The following is a 14,488-nucleotide window of genomic DNA, read 5'->3' on the forward strand; positions in this document are numbered from 1 at the left end:
AACATACAAATCCTAAGTGCAAGGTCTATGTTTTCTTCAGCTCTTAAACTAAGCCAAAAAGGCTATGATAAGATTTCTAAAACCTGTGAAGGCAGTGGGATATAACTAACATGTTCCCATGCCTGAACTCAGGTTTAACTACTTTAACTCAAATCATGCATCTTCAAATCCGTAACGACTGAACTGATTGTATCAATTATCTAAAAGGCTACATTCAATGAAACATGGCTTTCTGACATTTTCATGGTACGATACTCCATTCACATTAGGAGAATGCTGGTTCTGCAACAAATATTTATATGTGTACCAGGAATGATTTGGAGTGCTGTGATTTGGAGTACCCTGTCTTCCATAATAAATAGAGAATGTTTTACACCACTATCCTTACCCAAAGAGTTGCTTTTTGTTTTGTTTTGTTTGTTTTTGTTTTTTTTTTTTTGTTTGTGTTTTGTTGTTTTTGTTTTTTGCTGTTGTTGTTTTTGTTTGTTTGTTTTTTTGTTTTGTTTTTGTTTTGTTTGTTTTCCTCTAGGTATGGTTTAATTTGATCTCTGAAGTTAGTTAGCAAGAGTATAAAATGCCTCATGGAACTCTACTTTAAAAAAATGTATTGGGGAAAAAGAACACTGGTGAGACACACTTGGTAACACTGTAGTCTATCATTGCATTTATTCTTTCGTAGAAAAATGCTCAAGAGCATTATTTTTCTTAATGTGCCGTAGGCTAAAATGAACCCTCAAGGGCCTCTATTGCTCTTCTTGTTGCCAGAGCAACAAAGCAATACTCACCTGAATATCTGCCAGTGTAAGTATCAATTTACAAGCTGAGATGAATTTTGTGCTGCTAGCAGATGTCACTAACAGCATTTTTACTATAATCCAAATTTTAGGGGTGAGGTATGCCATGAAAACCCAAGAATATATTACTGTTTCATTTATGCTACTTGATTATTGCTCATATAATTCAAGTATTTCTATTAAAATGTCTTGACCAATGACATTTGAAACAAAAGGGTAAAACTGAAAGGCTTTTATGTGAAATCCTCTGCACTAAGAAGACTTTGTTAAACAACTCAGAAGATATCTAGCTTGTCGTCAGAAAGCACACCAGCAACCTTTCCCAATAAATTCCTTTGTAAAACTCCTTGTTGTAATGGAGCAAGAGAGCTTAGGGAAAGGGAAGAACCTAATACATACAACTGTTACTACTTTATGAACTGAAAGGGCTCATTGTTTACCACTGTATCAATCCAAACATGCACGATGTGTTTCTGTTTGAAACAGGTGACAAAAGCATTACTTGTATTACTGTCCCGTAGAAGAAGGAATATAACTTTGAAATGGTTTGCTGTGTGTGGAACCCAACGCAGGAGGATGACGTGGAACCATATCAGAACTGGAAACTTCACTCTTTTCAGAGCAAAGTCTATTGCTTTAAGAAAAACCCAAAGGCATAGCTTCTTCTTTTTATAAAATGCACTACAAATTCTAATTGTAGGACATTGTGAAAGAGACAAGTGGAAGATATGCTAGGGAGAAAACACCTAAGCTCTGTTGTTTCTTACATTCCTTTTAATTAATTGCTTTTCTCCCCTTACAAACTAAGAGGAAGAGGAGGAAGGAGGCAAACTCAAAATTTCCTCCTACTTGCAACTCCTAATTCCAAAAAAAATCAACTTTTCCATATGTTAGATCAAAACATGAATCATTACACTTTATGCAGCCAAACAGTCTGAACGTGCAGGAATTAAAAAGAAAAGGAAAACACAGGGACTTCCAGTTATGAACTGATATACACATTAGTTTAAAAAACAGCAGTGCTTTATTTTCACACATGGTACTTGTACTTCTGTAAAAGCATCATTCCTGAAAAAAAAAAAAAGAAAAAGAAAAAAATAAATCTTTGCTTATTCCCTGCAGAGTCAGAGAGTCAGAAACAGAGGCAGTGTGAATCAGAAAGCTGCATGGAGGGATTACAGGCAGAAAAAAATTCTAGGCAAAGGATTGGGAGATTCTGAGCTAAGCTTCCTTTTTTTTTTTTTTTTTTTCTTTTCTTTTCTTTTTTTTTTCTTGTTACCCACACAGATTTGTAAACTGCTGTGCAATTGAAATGCAAAGGATTTTTTTTTTCCAGTTATTTATCAAAGAGATAACTAGTACTTGTCACTGGACTCCTCAACCTTGCATTGTTTATCTTTTGAACCCACTATGCAAGTGCTCTGGAAAAATGCTCTGGAAAAACGATGGAGGTGCAGTGCTCACTGACTAGATACACAAAAAGTTGTTCTGTCTGCAAAGAAAATGCCATGTTGTGACTTCTACATTAAAATCTATGCTTGCACAATGGAGGTCTGGCAAATACTTTCCTTCCTTCTCTTTCCCTTCATATTTTTCAGTCTCACTGCATGTGTTTTCAGTCAGTCAGTACATAGACTTTTCATTTGACTGACACACCACTGGAGCTAAACAAAAAGCCTCCCACCGTTGCTCATGTTTAAATACAAGCCAGCATTAAGGCTTTCACTTCACAGTCTGTCCATGAAGACATACTTTTCACTTGAACTTATATGTTGCTGAGCTCAGAAAAGAAAATCATTGTCTTTCTCATTTTGTTGTTTTATTTTTGTTATGCATTCCTAGAAATAGGAAAAGAGATGACAGAACGTGGACTTTAGGACTATAATGTCTATATGTTTGCAATCCAGCCTTAACTAAATATCACTCATCCTAAATTAAAACAAAACAAACAAACAACCACACAAACCCCCACATTAGGGGGAAAACTGAAAGGCTTTTTTATGCAGCAAAGTGGAAAGTTATGAAGTATTAATTTCTATAAAATCAACTACTTAGAAGCACAGGAGTTACATTTGGACATCCTGTGTTTAAAGACCAGTTCTAAGTCACATGCTTACCAGTGGTAGCATCCTTGTAAAATTAAGAGAGGTAGTCTTGTTTTACACTAAGGCTGAACAAGTTTGTTTCCCAGTTTTTACCTCCTCAAGCTATTTTGCAATGACGCTCAGGAATGGTGACCCTCTCAAGTGGCAGCAGTAATTCTGAGGAATGAAAACCCAAACTGACATTTCTTCTTGACCTCATTTGCTTTACTGCTGCATATGTCTGACCTTTCTCTTTTGCCCGCACCGTAAGCACAGCTTCAAAATGATGTAAACACAAAGCAGTATTCATTTAATATGATTAGTAAGAAAGGTTATTATTTTTTTTCTCTCGTTTTCCTTTTTTTTTTTTTTTTTTTTTTTTTTTTTTTTTTTTTTACAGTCAGGGTTTGATTAGTTAGAAAATACTAACAGCTCCTTTGTTGTGAAAGAAGAATGGACAATTTTGTTCAGATAGTGGAAGAACATTATGGTGTTGTTTTTTTTCTTTCTCTTTTTTTTTTTAAAAAGAAGGTACTACTGAGAGCATAAAGGCTCTTTGTACTGCAGTAGCAAATCCAGTACCGTAGCACTTATGAGGTGGTTAACAGTGCTTTGGTTCAGAATCAGTGTTAGAAAATAAAGCGTAAAAAGTTATGATATTGGGAGGGATTTCCACAGCAATTTGTAATGGATGTAAAAAGGACTGAGGCATTGGCTTCTTCCTGTTGGCAAAGTACTTTGCTCTTCATTCTGTTGAAGTCCCAGGTTTCACAACTGAGGTTCTCATTTCCATCGGTGTCGCACTAAGGAGGACTCATCATTGACCACGTCGTTGTCAGTGTAGCGATGCTGACAACGTGGTGGAATAAGCAGCAGGATGATCAGTGCAAGGAGGATAATCCCACACAGGCTCATGAGAGCATAGGAGGCAATCCACAACACTGGTTCATGGAAAGAAATGACAGAAACACAGTTGCTTGCAACATCTTCTGTTGTGAAGGGACCTTCAATCTCAGATACTGGAGAGCCATCGACTTCTGAGAAATTACAAAATGAGAAACATTAAGTCTGTAAGACACCATTTAAAAGCAAACAACAGCAGATCTATCCTAAATAACTATATACCCCTCTCCCTCCATCATCATGCATCTCAGCATACTTATTTTTAATCTGTTTCTTATTGAAAAAAAATGCTAGTACTCCATGTTTATGAAACGGAAATCTGAGGTATATGGAGACCATAACACTTCCACATCTACATAGGCTGTCAATGAGAGAGCAGAAATTTAACTCATGTGTCCCACAACCCAATTTAAAAGCCCCAGTCACTGGATCACCTTTTCTTTCTGAACTAACATTTCAGAAGCATCAACTTAATGAAGCTTAAAAATTCTACATTACCAATACACTGGAGTAGTTCAGGGTATGGGGAGCTTTTGTTGTTTCTGGCGTTTGCAAGAACACCTCAGAGGATTCTTAGATCTTCTATGTTAGCTACCTCCCAAGGTCTTAGGGAGAGCAGCATGCAGGTTCTTTAGCTTCACAGGTACCTTAGAGGGCCATATCCTAAGCACAAGGCACTGGGCAGAAACCAGCAACATTAGCCTTGTGACTGGTACTGCTGAGATGAAAATTTAGAAGGAAGAGGAGGTAAAGCAGGGATGGCTCAGTAACAGACGCAGAGGAAAGGGGAATGTTGGAGGGGATGCTCAATATCAGTAGTGATGAGCTGGGACATGAAGGAGCAGTGCTGTAAACAGGCAGGGAGAAGCTAACCAAGCAACTCAAAAATGGATGAGAAAAAAATAAATCAAGAAGCATGAAGGGATGCCTTGGAAGCTGTTTTTGAACAGCCACACATCTTGGTAACATCACAGGCTGTGTGACTTGTTTCATTACCATCACAAGCCAGTACTTGTTAAACCAGTATTTACTGAAAAAGGTTATGCTGCCCATGGTTGTCACAGTAACCATGGCAAGCACAGCAAAGTTCCCCTGAGTTGTGGACAGGGCTACGTGTATTGTAAAGGCAGAGCAAGGGAGTTGCCTAGGGCAACAAAATATTCGGAGCATTTCATACCTGCAGGTCTGTGGCTGGGGAAGGATGTGTCTTTTAGCTTGCTTAGGGGGACCAGGAGCACAGTTAGCCTGTGCATTTTAGAAAATTTTCCAAATGGTTGTATTCACTTTTCTAGTCAGATACTCCAAGACACATTTGTGTATTTCTTATAAAGTCCTCGGTTTTAAGCTTCCTGCTTCATTTCTTGTTCATTTTACACACACGCATGCTCATGCGAAATCATGAGTGACCAGTAAATGAGATACTGTAAACAGTATCTCATATTTACATAGAGATATTTCAACAAATTTCCTGGAAGCACAGTTAAAGAGATTGGCATGAAATACGCTTTGGAAGGAAATGGAGAGATCTGGTATTCAGTCCCCGGCCTCCCATGACCTCATATTATATAAAGGTTTAAGTCTCATTAGAATTAATTCAACTTAACGGTAGGGTGCTGCTGAAGGGGGCAGTCCTGCTTGCCCTCGCTGCCTCTTTTGTGTTGATGTTAGTGATGGGTAGGTTGCAAGGACAGTCAGAGCAGCTCACTGATCTGATGGAAAACACACCTGTCATAACAAACTAATGCCAAAGCCAGGAATTGTCTGTGGGATCATTCACTGAACCAACCCTTTCTCCTGCTGCAAGTGTGGGAAGTCTTTAGTGGCATGGCGCTGTTAAAGTGTGCTGGGTGAAACCTAAGGTTGTACCCAGAAGCATCCTGACATTGGTGAGTACCAAACATGTGTATCTCAACTCATCAGACTGTGTATCCTGTATCATCAATACATCTTTGCCAAGGCACTGCTGTTGCACAGGTATGGTGAGGGAACTGCACAGGAATGGACAGAGTTGCAAAAGACTGCCTCGAAGGTCTGTGGCAGAAACAAAACTGAAATCTGTTCCATTTGTAGTCCCAGTATTACATTTTTTCTGCCATGCAATTATTTCGTGGAGATGTTTCACTCCCTGTCAGTCCCCCACCATTTACTCTGTCTCTATTAAGTCCTTCAGGAAAACCAAACTAAGCCACATATAATACTGATATAAAATGCAAGGCATAATTATTACTATTTAGGAATTCAGTATTTTGAAGAAGAAGAAAAAAAAAAGCAGTACAATTTTCCATCTTGTAGATAGCTTTGAAAATAAACAGTCCCTAATTACTCATTATTTGGCTTGAGTACAATAACTACTGTTATTAAAAAAGGCAATACAAACTTGTTGCCATAGTGGCTGACATTGTAAATTACATTTTGAGAATGCTTGATAGCAGCATAGCCTCCACTTTCTTCCATCCAAAAAGAAAACTTTTCCTTCACCCTCTTCTACCCCCAGGGAAATTGAAAGGAAATAAAAAAGGTGAAATTAGTCTAAATTGTTCAAACAAACCCTTAATATAAATCAAGTCCCATACTTAACCTATCATACATTAGATAATAGGATATTTTGGCATTTTCTTTTTTAGAATACTTGGTTCTAGCTACTTACAGTAATTTCTTGACCTTGAAAACAAATGGGATTTTCTATGTTATTGATGATTACAGGACAAAAATGGCACCTCTGGAAAAAATCTATTTTATAACATCTGTGTATAGCTCAAAGTTGAAAGGGTCAAACACTCTTTCTTACTACCTTGGAAAGGAAGCAAACCTAAAGTTAGATCGAGTATAGCACAGAATAGTAGAATGCTGCCTGGAAGGGACCGTTGGAGATTACATCGTCCAGCCTCCTATACAGAGCATGACTGTTACTATCACTTGATCAAGTCAGCTACAGCTATGACCAGCCAATTGCTTAACCTCGAGGACAGAGAACCCATGATCAATCTGGGCAATGCGTTTCCTGTTTCAGTGCTGTACTTCTTTCCTTCTGAAGAAGGATTTCCTAACGTTGAACTCAAATCTCTGAATCTAACTAGTGGATGTTGCCCTTTGTTACATGGTTTCACTTGCATTTAGCCTTCATGCATTCAACTTGGCGCCCACCATAACTCCCAGCTCTATTTCTGCAGGGCTGCTCTTCAGCCAGCCCCTTCCCAGATGGTTCTCATGCAAGAGGGTTCTCTTGTCACGACGCAGAACTCCACAGTTCTTTTTTTCATTGAACCTCATGAGGTTTCAGCTGCTCAGTCCTCCATGTTACTATGACCTTTATGGCTTGAAGCTCTGTTATTCACCATGACAGCTGTTCTTCCAAGTTTAGGGCTTAAAAAATTGGTGAGGGTGCATTCTGCCTCATCACAGTTTAGTGTAGAAGTCACTTATGATTGCAGTGCTTGGTGCAATTCTTCTCTTCAAACACTCAAGCCTTGCTTCTGTGATTTTCTCGTTTACTACAAAAATAGCAAGGGGTGTAGTCCTACTTGATGCTGAAGTACCATTAGGTTGCATCACTTAACATGGTGATCTGAACATCTGGTCTCAGGAATGGGCCTGACCCCAAACTTTTCCTACTCATCCTTTAAATACTAGGATATCTCTGAAATTAAAAACAGACAACTTGAAACGATTCGGAATAATTAACAGGTAATAAATAAATAAATAAATAAATAAAAGGAAATAATTAACAGGTGGAATAAGTCCTATAGGGCTTCACCTAATTGAGGAAAAAGCAAATTTTCCTGCCACAATCGATTAGCTTCCCACTGCTTTCTAACTAACTTTCATCGCATTTTTTTTTTTTTTTTGGGGGGGGGGGTACATCCTGGAGAATGAAATCAAAGGAAGGAGAACTGAATAGTAAGTAATTTCTCATCTCAAAACAAGTCTCAACAGAAACTTGGAGTTCAATGAAGTTAAGGGCTTTAGCCTTATTTTCTGTTTCTGCCATTTTTAAATTCAGCACATACCTGTTTAGTACCTTACAAAAAGATAGGCTTAACTTTATTGGTAACATACGACTGTAAACAAGAAAGTACAAGTGAATACAAAGAAGCACAACCCCACCAAAAAGTCCTTTATATTTCTCTATTTTTGATGATTTATGCTGCCAGTAATTCAATTTAATTTATGCCTGCTAACAGACTAAAAAGATCCAAATAAATTACATTAATATAGTTGCTATGAAGGACATGGCTGGCCTCCGCAGGAAGCCAGTTAGGCAGCTTAACCCCTCACCCTGCACTGACTGCTCACCACTCAGTGCACAACCACTCACAGTTGTGGTTTTCTGATGAAAGCAGTGTTAAATATGGAAACCACAAGCTGTGAAGAAGTGAATTCAGAAATAACTGGCACATCCAGAAAGTCATCTGCCCCATGTGAATGAAGTCTGACATATCGGTTTATCTTGTCTCAGTCAGTGGTTTGTATCACCTGATTACTCAAGAAGCTAAGTTCCCATGATGTTAGGTTAGACATGTGCATGAAACATGGACAAAGAAACAATAATTAAATGCAATCTAACACCAGCCAGGGGTCATGATGTGTCCAAGCTCATGTGGATTCATATTTCTAGTCAGCAAGCTCAGTTCTTCTGCTCTAGAGGAGGTTGGCAGATCTACATGCAGTGGCCAAACTCCGTGTTTCTGTTTAGCAATATTAGCATTAAGGTACTATTATGGTTCCCTGACCATTTTTCTCAATGTAGACGTGCTCTCAAAGCATTTCTTATGAGCACCAGCAGGCTAAAGTGCCCTGCCAACCTGATGTCAGTCAGTATGTTGTGTCAAAATGCCCCTTCTCCTCTCCATTAATGACTGCAGCATGACAGGAACAGGAGGCAGCTCTAGGCTTGCTAAAATTGCAGTCAGAAAGCAAACAGAAATGTGACAGGCAGGAAAACCTGGCCTGTAGTATTTGTCTAGTTACACCCTCCTTCCAGATGCATTCAAAATGTCTTTTGTCACTGCAGGATCTCTCACAGAGGTCTTCATTAAGCAACCTGCATCTATGTCTGGATTTTTTTTATTTTATTTTTTGCTCAGCAAGCTCAAAGACAACAATTTGAACCCATTAACAATGGAGAAATTAAAAGGGGAAAAAAAAAAGGCTTTTAGAATGCCCTAGAACTATAACTCAAACTACCTAGTGTCTGTCTTTTTTACCCCTCAATTACCTAGTTGCATTAAGCACTCAGGTACTTACTGCCCTTACCTTCCCTATCATAAATACTGGGGAGTAAAGTAGCACAATCAGTCACACTCCATTTCTCAAGCAGATAATAGATGCTACAATGTTTTTTCTGGGCATAGACCACCTCTGTTTGGGATAGTAACTTCCATATGGGTACGCAGCCTTTCCCTACTCTGCAGTTTGTATGTTCTTGCAGTACCAAGGCAATGTCTCATCAGAAAGGAGAGGATACACCAAAATTTGTATTTGTCTTTAGCTACCCTTAGTGAGATAAGATGAATCATGGAAAAGCAAGAAAGTTAACCAGCACTGTGAAATCATCTTAAAATTATCAGTGCTTCTCTTCAAATTTCTTCAGCAGCTAATGAAAATGTTAATGGTTTTCTATTTACACCAAGAAAACTATTTGTTTAGAACTAACACAAACATCACGAGTCTTAATTTGAGTCCCATTTTCATCTTTGCCTTGAGCATTTCTGAAGGGCTGAAAAGGCACAATTTAGAGAAAAACGTGAGTAAAGTACTTCACATCACAATGCAAAAATTAGTTAAGAATCCATTTACATGAAAATTAGAACAAGACTACATAAATAAAGCTGCATTAAAAATAAGGATTCTCTTTCCCCAACTGTACTGGGGAAACTGCACACACAGACATCTTAGAAAGAATATCCTCTCAGTGGGAAGAATGCAGCTAAGATATCCAAAGCTAATGATTTACTTCATACCAAAAGACTGTTGTGTGCAATACAGTCTTTGTGTGTTGTTTTTTTTTTTCTCCCCTTAAAATCTGAATGCCATAGGATTGCTCAAAAATATTGCCCTCACACTTCATTGGTAACCACACTGTCTCGCATCATGTAAGGGACAAGGATGTTTTTTTGAGAGTAGCAGGTGTTTCCTAACTTAGCAGTCCTGAACAGTATTTCTCTTACCTGCACATGGACTCACTGCAAAGCCCACTCTCCTCTGAGCTCTGTCAAATATTACGTAGAAGCCTTCCATGACTGTAGCACCAATAACCAGGGCATTCGCAGATGAAGAGATCCCAAATCGGTAGCACTGCAAGTTCTCTCCTATTCCAAGGATGGGTTGAATATAAAGCTATTAAAAAAAAAAAAAAAAAAAAAGTGTAAGAAGCAACACCACACACAGTATTTACAAGATGACAGTCCAGACCTTTTTTTACAATCAAGCACACAAACTCCACTGGTAATCAAGAATTAATAGGATCAAACAGACTTCTGTATATAATTTAAATTTAGTCAAAGTGCTTACGTGCAGGTAAGAGGTAAAGCTCTTGGAAGTCTATGATTCAATTTGAACATAATCATTCAATACATGAAGAGCACCAGCAAATTCACAGAAACCATTTTTTATTGTATGTTCCATAAGGGGGGATAGGTAAGAAAGAACTTGGAATGTTAACTTGAATTAGAGAAAAAAACTATTATTTAAAAAACATTATCAGGATACAATTGACTCAGAGCATTCTCTTCAGTGTCATCTAGATGTTTCCAGATTCAAAAATTCAAGTCACATTTTACCCCTTGTATCCTCAGGGAAGATGAAAGATTGACATGCTACATGATCAATACAGAAAAAGCTTATCGTGAGGCTTTACTATATTTCAAGTTAAAATGTACTTAAAAGGTTCATTCTCCCCTTTGCTCCTGACCATCCCCAGAGGTATTAGGTTGTATTAGTAATCTTAGAGTATATGAGGCTGTATTGCAACCTATATAGGGGAAAAAAAAGCCAGAGAGCAAAATGAAAGTGGCACAACATTACATTCCAAAAGCTGGCATGGAATATTAATAAAAGATAAACCAAACAAGTAATATGAACTGGCAAAGAGATCATACAGGCTCCTTGCCAAGAGTGTCATTTTCAGGAGAAGTGCTCCAACTCAGAATGCCATGAAAAACAAATCAATTTGCTTCCCCCAAAATGAGAAGATCAAAATGAGTAGCGACATTCTGTATCAATATCTAATACAGCTAATGCTCAAGAAAACAAAACAAAACTTGCATATTTTTCCTGACAATTTGAAAAATTCATTTTCAGCTGCATGGACTCAACTCAAGGAAACTTTTTTTTTTCTTTTTTTGGCGTTAGGTGTTGAGTCTTTTCTAATACGCATGTTTCTTTGTCATTTTTCCCTTTTAAATTTTGATCTAAAAAAAAATCATTAAATTCCCTCACATGCAATAAATTATTTTTCTGTTACTGCTACAAATAGTTTCTACTTTTTAAGAGTATATGCATTACAATAGTAAGAATAAATGTGTAACTGAATAAACAAAGAAAGATGAGACCTGTGGCAGGATAGAGATGCGAAATGACCTGCTGGAGTTCTCATCCCTCATGTAAATGGAGAGTTTGGGAAATAAGGACCAGGGTCTTTCAGTTTTATCCCAGCAAGCAAGCTGTGTACCAGTCCAGAAACCAGAAGAGAATTCTTGTACCTATGAAAAAATGATGCATACAGATTACATACATTTTGATAGATTTTGATAGCTCTGCCCCAACACAAACAATTTAAAGAAGATAGTTTTTAAAAACACAAAGCAAAATACAAACTACATGAATGTTTAATGAGCTGCTTCCATTCCTCCTACACATTGTTTTGTAGTCAACTTAACTTGAAGACATAAAAATGTCAAAGGAGGGCTACAAGGATGGTGAAAAGTCTGGAAGGCAAGATGTGTGAGGAGCAGCTGAGGTCCCTTGGTTTGCTCAGCCCCAAGCAGAGCAGGCTGAGGGGAGGCCTCATGGCGGCCTGCAGCTCCCTCACAAGGGGAGCGGAGGGGCAGGCGCTGAGCTCTGCTCTCTGGGGACAGCGACAGAACCCGAGGGGACGGCATGGAGCTGGGACAGGGGAGGGTCAGGCTGGAGGTTAGGGAAAGGTTCTGCACCCAGAGGGTGGTCGGGCACTGGGACAGGCTGCCCAGGGCAGTGGTCACAGCACCGAGCCTGCCAGAGTTCAAGAAGCGTTTGGGCAAGGCTCTCAGACACATGATCTGATTTTCGGGTGGTCCTGTGTGGAGCCAGGAGCTGGACTTGATGATCCTTGTGGGACCCTTCCAACTCAGATATTCTGTGATTCTATGAACTTCAGGGTTTTGAAGCCAAGGGATAAGCCAAAATCCCCTAGCATCCAAGGGAATCAAGGTCTGTTGGTCAATGAAAAGAAACACATCCCTCTGTCTCTCTTGCTGCCCTTCTACCAACTACCAGTATAACTTGACATGCTTTTGAAATAAGGTTGATTAACAGTGTTTCTTAACGTATCCTTGACACTATCAAAGTGAACACATTAAACCCCTACAGAGCTTCTTCCCCTAAGACAGAAATCTTGCCTGAAGTGCATACTGCCTAAAACACACAAAGTTGATGTACTGCCAGATCAGAGGAAAACACTTCATTACTTGCATGCAATGCTTCATGCTGGCTTGGCTCTGACTCCCCTGTGAAGCAACATATAAGGCAGTATCTTGTCCTGACATTGTAGAGCCAAGCAGCTCAGGTGCAGAAGAAAGGCGGAATCCAGTCTTTCTAACATCCTCATTTGTAATTATCTGTGATATTGATTGTTTTGCAAACAGCATCTCATACATTAGCTATATGGCATTTTACAAGTGACAAGTGTTCGCACCCTCCCACATCCTTGCCAATTAAAAAAACATTCATTAAGGCTGTATTAGAGGCCTTATACTTCCAGGTGCTTCTTGGGCTAAAAAGCATACTCTCATATAAACACAGAATGAGACTTACAGCCACAAACAGCCTGGTTTTACACTTAACTCTCAATGCACACTTCAGTAAGTCTCTTGGCATAGGACAGAAATGCTCTACCCGTCATGGCCAAGTCTCAGGTCACACCTGTTAAAACACAGTTCTCCTCTCTTTCCATTTCCTATTGGAAAGCAAAGCTTGTGATGCGAGAAGAGCTTCCAGGTAGCACCCAGACCAGACAGACAAAATCTATCAAGTGCTCTATTTTAAGCACCTACTTTGATTTCCCAGTAAGGCTGCTTATTACAAGGCATTTCTTTGCCTTACTTACGTATGCTGAACAAATGCGTTGGGAAGGATTTGGCTTTATGATACCCAAAAGGTTACTAAAATAAAGATTTTAAGTGTATGTGAGCCTTCCCTTCTCTAGCTTAACAACTTAGCATTACTTTGACTGTGTGAGGAGACATGCTGTTCTGACTTCAGCTCAGTGAGGTGCAGTAGCCGCCACTCCTCAGTGGCTCACCTCTACACTTCACACCTGCCATCATCAAACTGTATCTGTAGCTGCCCCATAAAAGAATTCAGTCCATTTAAGTGGGGTTTAAAAAAACAATCTACACCATCAAAGAGCAGAAAGCCCACAGACTTTTTTTTTTTTTTTTTTAAATGGAGCTGAATAAAGGAACACTACACGTGCAGTTATGCCAACATACCTGAGGGGGCAATAACATCTTGCTGGGAAGCTTGTAAGAAACAGCTAGGAGCAGGAACTTGTTAACCTGGTTCACCTATGGTCAGAGCAGTATGTCTGACTACAGCAGATGATTTTACATTTCAGTGATACATAGCCTGCCTGATGCACAGGGCACTAAGAGTGCATTTGTGATGCCATGGTATAACTGCTGAAAGTATCCATTTTGCTACCATTGCTCTTACAATGCCAGAAGCTAATCCTTACATCTTGTAATTATTTTCTTATTTAATAGACTATATCTCCTTTGTTTAGAGCTGTGAAAATAACTTCTGGTGTGTGTAGAGGGAAAGGAGTACAAGGTCCTTGAGACTAAAAAGAAACCCTAGAAGAGAATGAATTTTTAACAGAATGAATAAAAATCATGAGGTGAAATGAGTGAGTGGTTCCCTTCTAATATTTTATTGATCAGTTGACTATTTGGCATGTGGAGGGCTCTTGGTCAAATGCCCTCCCGACCAACATCGGGGAGGAATCTAGACCACTGTAATCACTTCACAGGAGGATGTGTACCCTTATTACAAGAGCTCTGGGGTTCCATTCTCCACCCATTGGCAGCAATTTTCCCAGTCAATATTTAAGTGCTTTGAAAAGAGTAGAACTTTTCAATCAGGGAGATAGAGCTACATAAGATAATTCATATATTTATTTCAGATATTGGACATGTATTGGCAGTGAAGAACTCCTCAGGCCAAATCTCTGCTCTCAGTCAGGCAAAGGGTCTCAGTCTTGAACTATCAGTGTACAGGCAAATACCCTGCCTTTTGGTCAACTGGCCAACAGCCTGCTTACTGCATTTACCATGATTTGTCCATCCTAGCACTGTCCATTCCTGAAGCCAGGATAAAAATATGAAACTTGTTGACATTGAAATATCTGAGATTTATTCTTCAGCTTTAACCTTCTCAATGCTGTTAATCGTATTCAAACAAAAATTATGAATAGCTTTTGTTAACCAGAAAACACTGCTCCAGTTACTCTAT

General features: G+C 38.9%; 1 protein-coding gene and 1 long non-coding RNA gene across 2 annotated transcripts in view; one reads left to right on the forward strand and one right to left on the reverse strand.

The window, feature by feature from the left end:
* Positions 1-2,591: 2,591 nt before the first annotated feature.
* The window catches only part of BACE2 (beta-secretase 2), a gene marked incomplete at its 5' end in the record, with an annotated part of 47,097 nt that continues 35,200 nt past the window's right edge, over positions 2,592-14,488 (reverse strand). The window contains 3 exon segments of the mRNA XM_084511627.1: positions 2,592-3,915; positions 9,949-10,117; positions 11,332-11,481. Coding sequence (XP_084367753.1) covers positions 3,662-3,915; positions 9,949-10,117; positions 11,332-11,481 — 573 coding nt within the window. The 3' untranslated portion in view covers positions 2,592-3,661.
* LOC311432984 lies at positions 3,926-8,666 on the forward strand. The gene is made up of 2 exons (XR_014690464.1): positions 3,926-7,465; positions 7,510-8,666. It is a non-coding gene; the product is annotated as an uncharacterized lncRNA (long non-coding RNA).

Source organism: Aythya ferina (genome assembly GCF_964211825.1).
Source record: "Aythya ferina genome assembly, chromosome: 1".
Lineage (NCBI taxonomy): Eukaryota > Metazoa > Chordata > Aves > Anseriformes > Anatidae > Aythya > Aythya ferina.